Here is a 12,224-nt window from a genome sequence, read left to right as displayed (position 1 = left end):
GTAAATAATCGAAAAACGTTTAACGCCAAAAAAAAAAACGCTTCCAAATGGTGGAAATTCACTTTGAAACAAATAATTCTGTGCTGGAAGTGTTGAGAAGACGTTTATGCAGAAGCCAAATGACCATCGTTTGCGTCGCATTTTTGCTGATTGGGCTCATTTAGATTTATTATTCATATTTATTGGAAAAAGTAGCCAAAAATTGGACAGATCGAATAGACCATGTAACTCGTAGCCATGGTGGACATATGCCGGACGTCATATGCAAAAAATTTATGCCATGACATTATCTACCAGATTATAATAAAAAAAAATTCATTCCAACAATATTTCTGCTTTGCATTATAATTTTAAGTTATCAAGCTTTTGAAAAAACACCGGACATATTAGACTTTTTAAGTGAATATCTAAGGTTCTTTGTGCAAAATTCTTATCAAGCTCGGGCATGTGCGATGTTGCTGCTTGAAGTTTTAAACCACACAAGTGGGGTTCTCGTCGGCACACACCGTACAATGGTGACCGCGAGCCTTTTTCACTAGCAAGCCAGTCTCATAAAATGCTGTCTTTTTGATTTTGAACAAACCGCAAAGCGGAAATTTGGACCAGGGGACTAGACAGTGATAAAACACTTAATTCAGTGTTCAACATTTTTTTTAAGTTTATCAGTAGAACATATACACAGTAATTATGACAAGCTTTGATGGAAAATACAGTGGCATTGACGGCATCGTTTTGGCTAAAACTTCGCTTGGGCAACCAAGTTTAAGATATTTGCATAACATTATTTAAGCATGAAAAGTTTTATAATAATATATATTGATTATTAAAACAACTAATTAATTAGGATGTATTTTGTATTTGAATAACACAGTTGTCGTATAAAATGGTTAGCAATAGGGAAGTGAGGAAAATGTTTAGCTTAACACATTGTGCTTCAGGACAAAAAAGTTATTCTTAAGAAGTTTTCTAAGACTTCCATTGAGTTTGCAGGGCCTTGTAGGGCTGTGCCAAACTTTTGTATTTAATTATCCGTAAAAGCTCAAGTTTGATATTATATGTACATTTAGTTATCGGATCGCTTATAATTTAGTTCTTTGAACTTCGAATATATCTACTTACCGTGGGATTTAATATAGTGCCGATCAGCACACCGAATCCATCAGCACATATCGTTACCACCACCGCCGACAGCAAAAATTTCACATACCGTTCAATTTCGAATGGCTGTTCAGTCATAAAGTAGGCGATTGTGATGTACGCCGTTGAGAATATGATCTGTGAAATAGAAAGATCGTTAAATACCGTAAGATAATTTTAGAATTTAACCTCAAGTATCATAGAATAGAAGATTGCGCTATCTTTTTTGGTTTGAGTTTGACAGCCGCTGCTTGTGCTGTCAAAAATGAAGAGAAAAAATACACATCGCTTATTTAGATATTTTATTAAGAAATTTCGGTGGACTGTTTATGCAACTTCTGATTACTTTTGGTTACATATTTATTTTTATTTCTTTATAGTTTTAGGCGTATTTCTGTGGAAGTGGATTGAAAAATTCCCCATAGATACAAAGTTATGGTACAAAATGTAACTGCCCGTCGATAATTTAATGCGCATAGGTGCTGTTGAAAGTTTAAACTTGTTTTTCCCGAACCTACTTTTTCCGTCAGGGTCTACATGATAACTCATACAGTTTTTAATATTTTTTGATACGGTTTTTTTGTTAATATTCGAAAGTGTTTTCTCTATAGTCTGTCGAGCCGGATTTTCGATATTTCTATTAAACAATTTTATTAACATAATTAAAGTGTGACATTTGTATCGTAGAACGCATGCTTTTTTTAAATGCCGTAAACTGCAAAATTTTTCGAAATTCAAAAATCCCGCTCGATAGACTATAAGTACAACTTTATTTTACAAGAATTTTTTTACTTTTTACAGATCCATCAACATTTCAAGGAGAAACGATGCAGACCGTGGAGTAACTTTTTTTCATTGCACTTTGATTTTTTATATATTAATTTTTGTAAAGAAAAATTAAAATACATTTTTTTATAAAGTTTAAGTACTAATAAACAATGTATAATTTTTTTTTTATTTTTATTTCTATTGATATCCCTTCCAGTTTTTATTTTAGTGCATTTTTGGCGCTGCTGGACGTATGTTTATTTAATAATAACGTAATATTTTTTTTAGAATAAACTACTAATTACAGTTTATTTCACAATTTTACCCAAACGTTTACAAATTTGTTTATCATTTGAATGTGAATTCGACATGTCTTCTTTGCCTCCTATTCGTACTGTATCGTTTCTGGAGACTGGGCAAGTGTTAGGACGCATTTTCTATTATACCTATCATTTTTGATTTCCTCTATTTAATTGTTATGGGCATACAGTGTTGGAAAAACTAATTGAAATCACGCAATTACAATTCTTTTCTTATTTCTATTATTTTTTTCCAAATCGAATTTTAAAAATATAAGATTTATTAAATTTTCGAGAAATTTTAAACGATCAAAGATTAAAGTTTTGATTTCTATGAAAGTTCATACACTCAAAGCTACCAAGACTATCGGCTATAATTATTATAAATACTTCACACTTACATGCACTGGCGTTGACGTTATTATTGTTGCCATATAATAGGTTCTTAATTTGTACCAATTATTGAATGTTTCCTTTTTGATTATGTTGATTTCTTGGGGCACTGTAACAGAAAAAAATTATCATTGAAGTAATGTTACGTTATGTTATGTTTACGCTTAAGTCAGCGAACTATATGCAGTGTATAAATATTATTTGTGAAACAACATCACGACGCACACCACAAATAGGAAGAGGAGCTCCGCCAAACACCCAACAAAAGGATTTACGCACAAATTATAGGAGGTGTGTTCAAACAGTATCGCGAATTTTCGCTGCTTACGTATATTCGAATTTCGATTTTTGTGGCCGATATGTTGGTACTCATGTCTCTCACTCATGCAGACGAGTTCGGCCATTTTGAATGTTCAGTTAATTGTTGACAGCTCAAAGAACCTTTATCAAATTTTGTGTGAAAAATGAAATTAAGTGCACGGATGCATTCCGAATGTTGACTGTGTCATACGGAGAAGCTACTTTGGACTAAAGCAACGTTTATCGGTGGTACAAAATGTTCTCAGAAGGTCGAGAAGATGTGAACGACGAAAGGCGTCAACAACAGACGAAAAAATTTATGAAGTGAAGAAAATGGTATTGGCCAATCGTCGAATCACCATTAAAGAAGTTGTTGAGGACATATTGATTGGCTCGTGCCATTCGATTTTTTTCAATGATTTGGGCATGAGACGGGTCGCCGCAAAATTCGTACCAAAACTGCTCAATTTCGACCAAAAGCAGCAACGCATGAACATTGCTAGTGAGATGTTGGACTCTGTCCGCGACGACCCAAATTTTCTCCAGAGGATTATAACTGGTGATGAATCGTGGGTTTATGGTTATGACGTGGAAACCAAAGCTCAATCATCTCAATGGAAGCTGCTGCACGAACCAAGAACGAAAAAATCGCGCCAAGTTTGGTCGAATGTAAAAGTTTTGCTTACCGTTCTATTCGATTGCAGGGGCGTTGTGCATCATGAGTTCGTGCTACAGGGTAAAACGGTCAATAGGAATATTGCCGGCGCATAACTCAATTTGCGCGAAGCAATCCGCTAGAAACGTCCGGATTTGTGGAAGAACAAAAATTGGCTCTTGCACACTAATGTTGCCACAGCCACTGTATTCTCCAGATCTGGCCCCCTATGATTTTTTCTTGTTCCCGAAACTGAAGAGGCCCATGAAAGGACGACGCTACGCTATGATTGACGAGATAAAGACGGCATCGCAAAAAGATAAAAAAAATGATTTTATGAAGTGCTTCGAGGGTTGGAAAAAACGTTGAAGGGGGGGAAAAAAATATTAATTGAATAAATAAATAATTAAAAAAAAAACACAAAATTCGCGATACTTTTTGAGCACACCTCGTATATGCATATACATATTATATATAAAAAAATAAAAAATAATTGACGCGTACACCTCTGTTGGGAGTTTCCGAGCTCTTCCTCCTATTTGTGATGTGCATCTTGATGTTGTTAATATTAATTTCTAAGAAAAACAAAAGCATCTTTTAAAACTAATTTAAAGCTAATCGAATCTTCAATTTGTTTCGTTATAATCGCTTATACTTACATCTCAATAGGCTCGGCATCATAGTCGTGTACCATAGATATGTATTGTGTATTGTAAATGAACCTAAATTTGCTATCTGTTTAGTCGCATTTGAACCAGAGTCGCCATATAAAAGGCCTATCAGAACTGCACATACAATATGTATAGCCAGTTTTAAATAGGTCATCGTCTGTTCGGATTAGCAAAAAAGCAAAACAAATATGAAAGTAATCAGTAAATATTCTTCATCTTTCGCCTCCCTCTTAATTTTCATTTCTTTCTCACTTCACTTACCCAATCTCTAAAGAACTGCACATGACAACGACCAATCAACAGCCATAGGCGCACCCATTCGGGCGGCGGGTACACATGTTTAGTAACAACCAAAGGTTTTGTAGCAACCAATGGTGGTGTTATCGATGGTGAGCGTGATTTTTCCGCTACTCGCTGGGACTCTGACATTTTGACAATTTGTACACCATCTAATCCGTCATCTAAGCCGTCTAACTGTTGTGGATCCGTATCGTAATCATATAGCCATTTGCACTGTCTGGCGGCGATTGCCAGTTCATCGGTGTGATCACCATAATCGCCATTCACGCATTCCAACACTGGTGGAGAAATAAATGAAATTACAAAAAATTAATAGTAATTCGCGGTAATAACGAATGCTCCTGAATTGAAAACTATTAGTTTTTATGTATTTTTTTCCGCATCCGTACATTCCTCTTTTTCATTTTGCCTCAGATACATACAAATGCACTCAGAAGAAGTCGAAGTACACACTTAGATCGTAAAGAAGAAGTCGGTTTAGCAAATGCGCTCGACGAAATACTAAATTTTGTTGGCCAAGAAGCTGAACTGGAGAGAAATTCTTCTCAACCTGTCAGCAAGTGATAACGCGTAAGAGTGGTCAAATTTCATACTATTTGTTAGCACTTCGAAAAACCAGTTCATTTATAAGGCGTAGTTGTGTCACTCGCTTTGAACGAGCCGTTTACCAAATATTTTTCGGATTTAGTGTAGCTCTACGGGTAATTATAAGGCAAATTTATGAGGCAAGTTGCAATAGAGCTCTAGCGTCCTTCCCCATTTGAAAAAGGAGTTAAAGCATTTTTTTTACGTGTGCAATAATACCTCCTCGAAAGTAGTAAATTAATGTAGAACTATTCTGAATGAGCTGGTCAAGCGATATACCAAGAATATTGTCTTAGTCACACAGCCATTCCTGGAAATTGTATCGCGGATAAGTTCGCTAGGAGGGGAGCTGGTCTCAAATCAGTTAATTGTGCCCAGTATGTGGGCATCCTTTTATCCTCAACCATGCTCTAGATTAGGTCGGTCTCCATTCACCACATAGGCCAACAATAGATGGACCTCAGAAGTAACTAGGTACTAGACAGTTCTGGCCTAGAATAGGAGGAAATATTCTAGGTCCCTCGTGTATCTCGACCAGCGGACACTGCCTAATAGAAAAATATGGAGAGTGTTTGGGGTTTCCTTTTAATGACGTCTGGCCTAACTGCAAAAGCTCTTGATAAAGCGCGAAATCGCTGTATACACTTTTACTTCTTTGGATATCTGGCAGGCATAGAACTCGCAACCATTCGTACTAATTCATCGTTTATTAAAGAGACGAAGTGACTCCGCCATATTGGGGAACTTAAGTCCACACAGGTAGTATCGCAGTAGGCCTCTAGACCTAGGTAAACCTGTGCCTCAAAACCCTCATGAAGCGTGGCAGCCATTGTAACTTAATGTACTTTACGTGTAAAGTAGACCTTATCACCAATGGCTGGAGCTTTATGACATGAACAGGAGTTATATTTTAGCGGCGGAGGAGCTTTTTCACGGCAGAAATACACTCGGAGGTTTGTATTTCCTGCCACGGGGTGACCGCTAAAATTTTTTTTATCAATTAGTGTTTCTTCCCTCAACCCACCCGGCTGCGTAGGACACGATATACCAACAAAATGCTTTTTTGTGTGAAAAGGAACCACTTTACGTACCACTCTGTTGGTGTCACAAAGTAGTTAAATACACAGATGTTTGCTTAAGACGCACTGACAACGATATGAGTTCAAAGAAAGAACACAATAAAATGTTAGAGAGAAATACTTTCATCCAGTCAGTGTTCTCTATAAATTCTACTCTGTAGAAATTAGATTTGCATTTTCGTAGAGCTGCAGAAGCTCTATGCGCGATGAAGTAAAATAAATGATTTCGCATCTCCTCCGTAATTCTATGACTCTGCATGTAATTAAATCTCGAAAATGTGAGCTTTTATTTGCAAATAAAAAATGAAGTAGCTAAAAAATTAAAGCGTTTATATGATGCCTCCCACTAGGAATGCTCAAAAGAAGGAATAAGTTCTAGATGCGGAGTTTTCTTGGCCTAAAAGCGTGATTACCTACCTACCTTCCTACAACTATCCCTTCACATTTCACACCTTTTAAAATTGCTTGCTGCAAACTTTCTAAATTTTTATTTTCGCATTTTATACTCACAGAAATCTGCTGGATTATGATATGTTGGGCACTCCAAACCGATCGTTTTCAGAAAGTTAATTGTATTCAGCGGCGTTCCCTGATACGTACAATACCCTTGACTCAGCACATAAATTTGGTTAAATAAACTGTAAATATGTGACGAAGGCTGGTGTATAGTACAAACGATTGTACGGCCTTCATTGGCCAGTGTTTGCAGTAGCTGTATGGTATCGGCAGAAGCTGAGCTGTCCAAACCGCTGAAAGTAAAAAAAATTAGAGAAAGAAAAAAATTTTAAATGCAATAAAATAAAATAAAGAGTATTGTATATGTTTAAGTATGGAAAAAGTGTGACTGATATTAAATAAATAGCATTAGGGCATTACGTTGTTGGTTCATCCAAAAATAGCACAGCTGGGTTATCAATTAATTCTAATGCAATTGATAAACGTTTTTTCTGGCCTCCAGACAAATTTCCAGCACGAGTATATTTAGTTTGTGATAGCCTCAGGGTGTCCAATAAATGTTCGATCTGAAAATGGGCATAAATAATAAAATTAGCTGCTGAGAAGTAATGAGACCCAGAAAATTATTCTTTTATCTTTTTCAATAAGAATACATAATTTCTCAGGAAAATTGTATAATTTAAGCCGATCGGAAGGAAGTTGTGAGTATATAACGTCCATTGCTCCAAGTCGGGTTTCTATACTAACTCGGATTTAATGCATTTTTTTAAGCTTGTTCTTTTTGAAGTCCGTATGCGCCATCAGAGGGTATATACAGTTAGAATTTTAAAAAAATAATTTTTTTTTTTTCTTAATATACTAATATTTAAGAATACACACAGAAAGTTTAATATCGTTCCGGTGAATATTTTCGAAGTTACACGCAAATTTGAAAAGGCGTTTCAGAGTGCTTGAAAGTGCACGGTATTTTTGTCAAAATGGTGTTTTCAAAGTCGGTGACCTACATTACTCAAAAACGGCTAAACCGATTAGTCCCAAATTTTGACAAGAGCTTCTTAAAGATATTTTTTAGTAATTAATCGAAGATTTTTTCTCACCGATTAATATTTTTTTACAAACAATTTAAGGCCGACATTTTGGTCAAAAATGTTTTTTTTTTTAAACCACCATATTGTCAAAAAAATTTATTGTGCTTATTCCTTCGATTAATTGCTAGATTTAACATTACTTTATCGAAATCTGTTTGGTTTATTAATTTCAGAGGATCCAGTTCAGAGATATAGTGGTCACCGCAAAACGTCTTTTTTGAGAGGAGCTCCCAGAGATCAGCTGTAGCTCCTTTCCACATAAGTATTTTTACTAATACTAAGTCTTAAATTACAGTTAAAAGATAAAAAAATATGTGTACACATTTTAGATCAATAAATTTAAAAGTTTTCTCAGAATAAATTCTAGAAAATTAGCTTTTTTCGGCCTTCTAACTGTATATAACCCCATAATTCTAAATCTACTGAACCAATCCTATTGAAATTTTTCACAGTACTTTGTCACATAAATCACCATTTTTTTTTACTTACTAATCTTACAATAACAAATTAGGTATCCCTTGAAACTTTTTAGTTGTTCTTTTATTATTATTGCAATAACAAATCAGCCGACTTTTCCAGCGAAAACCGGTTTTTTGGCTTCCAAGTGCAAAGGAAAATTTAAAAATCTAAGAGAAAAATTATTTCTGGAATACTTGTAGAAACATCTCCTTTAACAAATGTATTTGGATTTTTTTGTTCAAATCGTTCTGTGGCGCAAAATCACTTTTTTCGGAACGCCTCCGCAGATTTACTGTCATTCGCTCAATTTTCAATATTTTTCACTGATAATGTAGGAAAGTATTTTTCAAATGTCGCATTATTGTATGAAAACTTACTAAAAAAATAGAACAATGTGTATCACTAAAAAAAAATTCGTACAAATATGTCTTATTTTCACTAGTGCTTATCAGTGATGATATTTGACATTTAAAAGTGATTCTAAGTCACCAAAGAAAACATTTCATTACGACATTTGAAAACATTTTTCTGAGACATATGACCAATGACCCTTTAAATGCATTAAATCCGAAATTGCCACTTATTCACAGAGCTGCTTTCTCACTCATCATCCTCAACATAAACAATTTTATCGATTCCCCTGCTTTTCAATAAATTTTCTACAACTTTGATCAGTAACAAAGAAAATTTCCAAATAATTTCCGATCTTATGAAAGAACTATCAAAAACATCTGAACCTAAATTCTTATTCCCAAATTTTCGAGACATAAAGGGTTTTCCAATAACACGTGTTAGGTGTTAAACAGGAGAGATGATTAACGATTTTTTATGGCCGGAATTCGATGGTATTGATCTGGACAACGTTTATTTTTAACAAGACGGCGCTACGGGCCACACAAGCAACGAAACCATTGATATTTTACGGGAAAAGTTTCCGGACCGTGTTATCTCTCGAAGAGGTGATCACAATTGGCTACCGAAATCTTGTGATTTAACACCTTGTGACCTTTTTTCTTTAGGGCCACGTGAAAGAGAAGGTCTACGCCAACAGCCCAGGGTCGATTCAAGACCTCAAAGACGGAATACGTGAGGCTATCGAGGACATAGAGCAGCCACTTTGCAATTCGGTTATGGAAAATTTCATGAAAAGGATATTGTCTTGTAAGCGTGATCGTGGGGGTTATTTGCCTGATGTTATTTTCCACTATTAACGGCATACTTTCCTCTTTATAATGCAATAAAAATCCGATCATTTATATTAAAAAAAAAACATTTTTCTTTGAATATTAAAATAACACATCTTATTGGAAAACCCTTTATTATATTAGAGTTTTTTTTTCTGAGAAAAATTAGAGCTATTGTCCCCATAATTTCACTCTGAATCACTTACCAGTACTTTTTTCTCCTTCATATTCATAGAGGCATTAGATATTTTCAATTGTGCCGCCAGCAGCATTGTCTCCTCGACCGTGAACCACGAATGGAAATGATCATCTTGCATTATGTAACAACAAAGTTTGCGCGACTTGGTGGGTGTGTCACCGAAGTTTATTGTACCTCTAACGCCACTTTTACTAGAAATACCAACACAAGAGAAATTTAATATGAAAATTATATTTTTTGATGGTAACTAACTTTGCATATTATTGAGAAAATTTTATATTGCCTGAATAGTTAAAATTAAATTTTGTAATTAAAATGAGTCAAAGTAAAAGTGAAATGTGTACATGAGAGGTCCAAAAGACATTCGTTACTAAGATATGTATTTAGGTGTTGGGGTGCGTTAATTTTTTAAGCTAATTACACAGTCCTGCGAAGGTGAGTTTCTAGAATGGCTGTACTTGTTTCTTGTAGTTTGTTAGTCGCTGAAAACGAATCTGACCTTCAAAATGCTCCATCACGTCAGGATTTTTGGTAAATGAAGCCTAAAAGGTCAAAAAATGGCCATTTTAGCCATTTTTGATAATTTTTTTTTGGGATAGAAAATTTTTTTTTCAATTTTCGACGAAAAGGTTGCTTAGTACAACTCTTTAGCTTTAAAACCCATTTTTTTGAATTATTGTACGATTTTTAAAAAAAAAGTTATGACATTTTGAAATTAACAGTTTCAGTTACGCCAATAGACGTTATAACGTCAGATTCGTTTTCAGCGCATAAAAAACTACAAGAAACAAGTACAGCCATTCTAGAAACTGAAAAAAGTTCAATTTCGCAGGCCTGTGTTATCTAGGTGTAAAACTTTTTATCCTCTGACTAATTATATATTTAAAAAAACGGGCATAATGACTATGCAAAAACTCAAAGAAAGAAAAAAGCCTATCATGAAGCATACAAAATATAATATGTTGGTCATCAATTGAGGAAATATTATACCATAGTTCGGCCAGTCACTAAAGTTCGTTTCGGTTTTGATTGTACCATTTGCCATTTTCTTGAGTTTAGGGAATCGAAGCGGCCTTATATAACATAAAACTGGTATAACTCACTATATTCAATGTTTCCAACTCTATTTTCTGATATTGGGCAAGTTTCATTACTAGTTCGAAATAAATGTCTGATTTCAAATACTCGTAAATGTCATTTTTGGCACCGTATTTTTCACAATGGAAAAAATCAAGTATTGTGCAAAGATTGAAAAGCAAAGGAAATTTTTGAACGAATGTTGAATGTCGCCTTTAATTAGTACAGTAGCTGAATCGTACAAGCCTGAAGACGATACACCGTCAGGACGTCCAAAAACAGCAACAACACCACCAATCGTAAAAAAAAAAAAACAGGACAAAGTATTGAAAAATCGTCGAGTGACTGAAAGAGATTTAGAAAAAGCCGCAGGCATCTCATTGGACAGCGCAAGCAATATTATGACTAAAGCATTGAGTTTATAAAAGCTGTGCGCCCGATGAGTGCCGCATTCGCTAACAGTGGAACAAAAACACATTCGAATGCGACTTTCTCAGCAACATTTAGAGCGTTTTCGAAGGATAAAGGGGATATTGTGCATCGATTCAACACTATGGATGAAACTTGGATCTATCACCGTGAGTCTAAATCAAAACATGAGGCTAAAGAGTGGTGGGAACCTAGTTCTTCGGCTCCGAAACGAGTTCGTGTCCAAAAATCGGCCAAGAAGGTTAGTATCAGTTTTTTGCGAGGATGCCAAACGAATTTTTGGGGATTACTTGCAAACTGGTAAAACAATAAATTCTGAATATTATTGTAACCTTTTCGACCAACTGAAGGAAAAACTGCGTGGAAAAGACCTAGTTTGCAAAAGAAAGAAATTCTTTTCCAACAGGACAATGCACGGAGTCACAAGAGCATTTTGACAATAACTAAAATCCATGAATTAAAGTTCGAATTGTTGGAGCATCCACCGTCTTCACCAGATTTAGTCCCTAGCGACTTGCATCAGTTTCCAGACCTAAAAAACTGCGTGCGTGAAAAGCGTTTTTCATAAAATGATGAGTTCATAACAGCTGTGGGAGCATATTTTGCAGGCCTTGCAGATTCTGACTTCAGTGAGGAATTCATGAATTGAAACAAGTGTATATAAATCCATAAAACTGAGTTTTTCTGATCGAACAGCAAAACTTATTGAACAATCGAAAATAAATGAAATTCTCCAAAAATGCTAACATTTTTTCGTATGCATTTTTATTCATAAAAGTTCAGCCTTTAAAAATGTTCACCTAATGTCATATACTACGCAGAGAACGTTAATGTATAGAGAAGTCTCAATGACAGGAACGCATGGAATTTTGAAGGGTACGGAGTTCACCACAAACATATTTTCCACCAAAAGTTAACAGAAATATACTCAACTGGTTAAGCCGCAGTTGAGTAAAATTCGTTTGTATGAAGGAAGAAAGAATGTTAACGCTGTAGGCTAGCTACAGGCACTTTATCATAGAAAACAAATATGCTAATTTCAAAAGTGACTTAGAAAGAGCAAACTATCCAAAAAAATATATATACCTATATTATGTCTGTCTAAGGCATCTTCTGTAAGAAAACTTTGTTGAATTCCCTTCAAC

General features: G+C 35.0%; 1 protein-coding gene across 5 annotated transcripts in view; it reads right to left on the bottom strand.

Moving 5' to 3' along the window:
• LOC129247053 (ATP-binding cassette sub-family G member 1) overlaps positions 1–12,224 on the bottom strand; it is a 107,670-nt gene that overhangs the window by 5,832 nt on the left and 89,614 nt on the right. For all 5 annotated transcript variants that reach the window (XM_054885927.1, XM_054885930.1, XM_054885928.1 and 2 more), the window contains exons 4-10: positions 9,581–9,764; positions 7,064–7,209; positions 6,698–6,936; positions 4,485–4,801; positions 4,212–4,380; positions 2,606–2,706; positions 1,120–1,275 (exon numbers count right to left, since the gene is read on the bottom strand). In XM_054885927.1, the coding sequence (XP_054741902.1) occupies positions 1,120–1,275; positions 2,606–2,706; positions 4,212–4,380; positions 4,485–4,801; positions 6,698–6,936; positions 7,064–7,209; positions 9,581–9,764 (1,312 nt within the window). The remainder of the gene's footprint in view (positions 1–1,119; positions 1,276–2,605; positions 2,707–4,211; positions 4,381–4,484; positions 4,802–6,697; positions 6,937–7,063; positions 7,210–9,580; positions 9,765–12,224) is intronic.

This window comes from Anastrepha obliqua, chromosome 5, assembly GCF_027943255.1.
Source record: "Anastrepha obliqua isolate idAnaObli1 chromosome 5, idAnaObli1_1.0, whole genome shotgun sequence".
In the NCBI taxonomy this organism is placed as follows: Eukaryota; Metazoa; Arthropoda; class Insecta; order Diptera; family Tephritidae; genus Anastrepha; species Anastrepha obliqua.
This window is presented reverse-complemented; position numbering and strand designations above follow the sequence as displayed.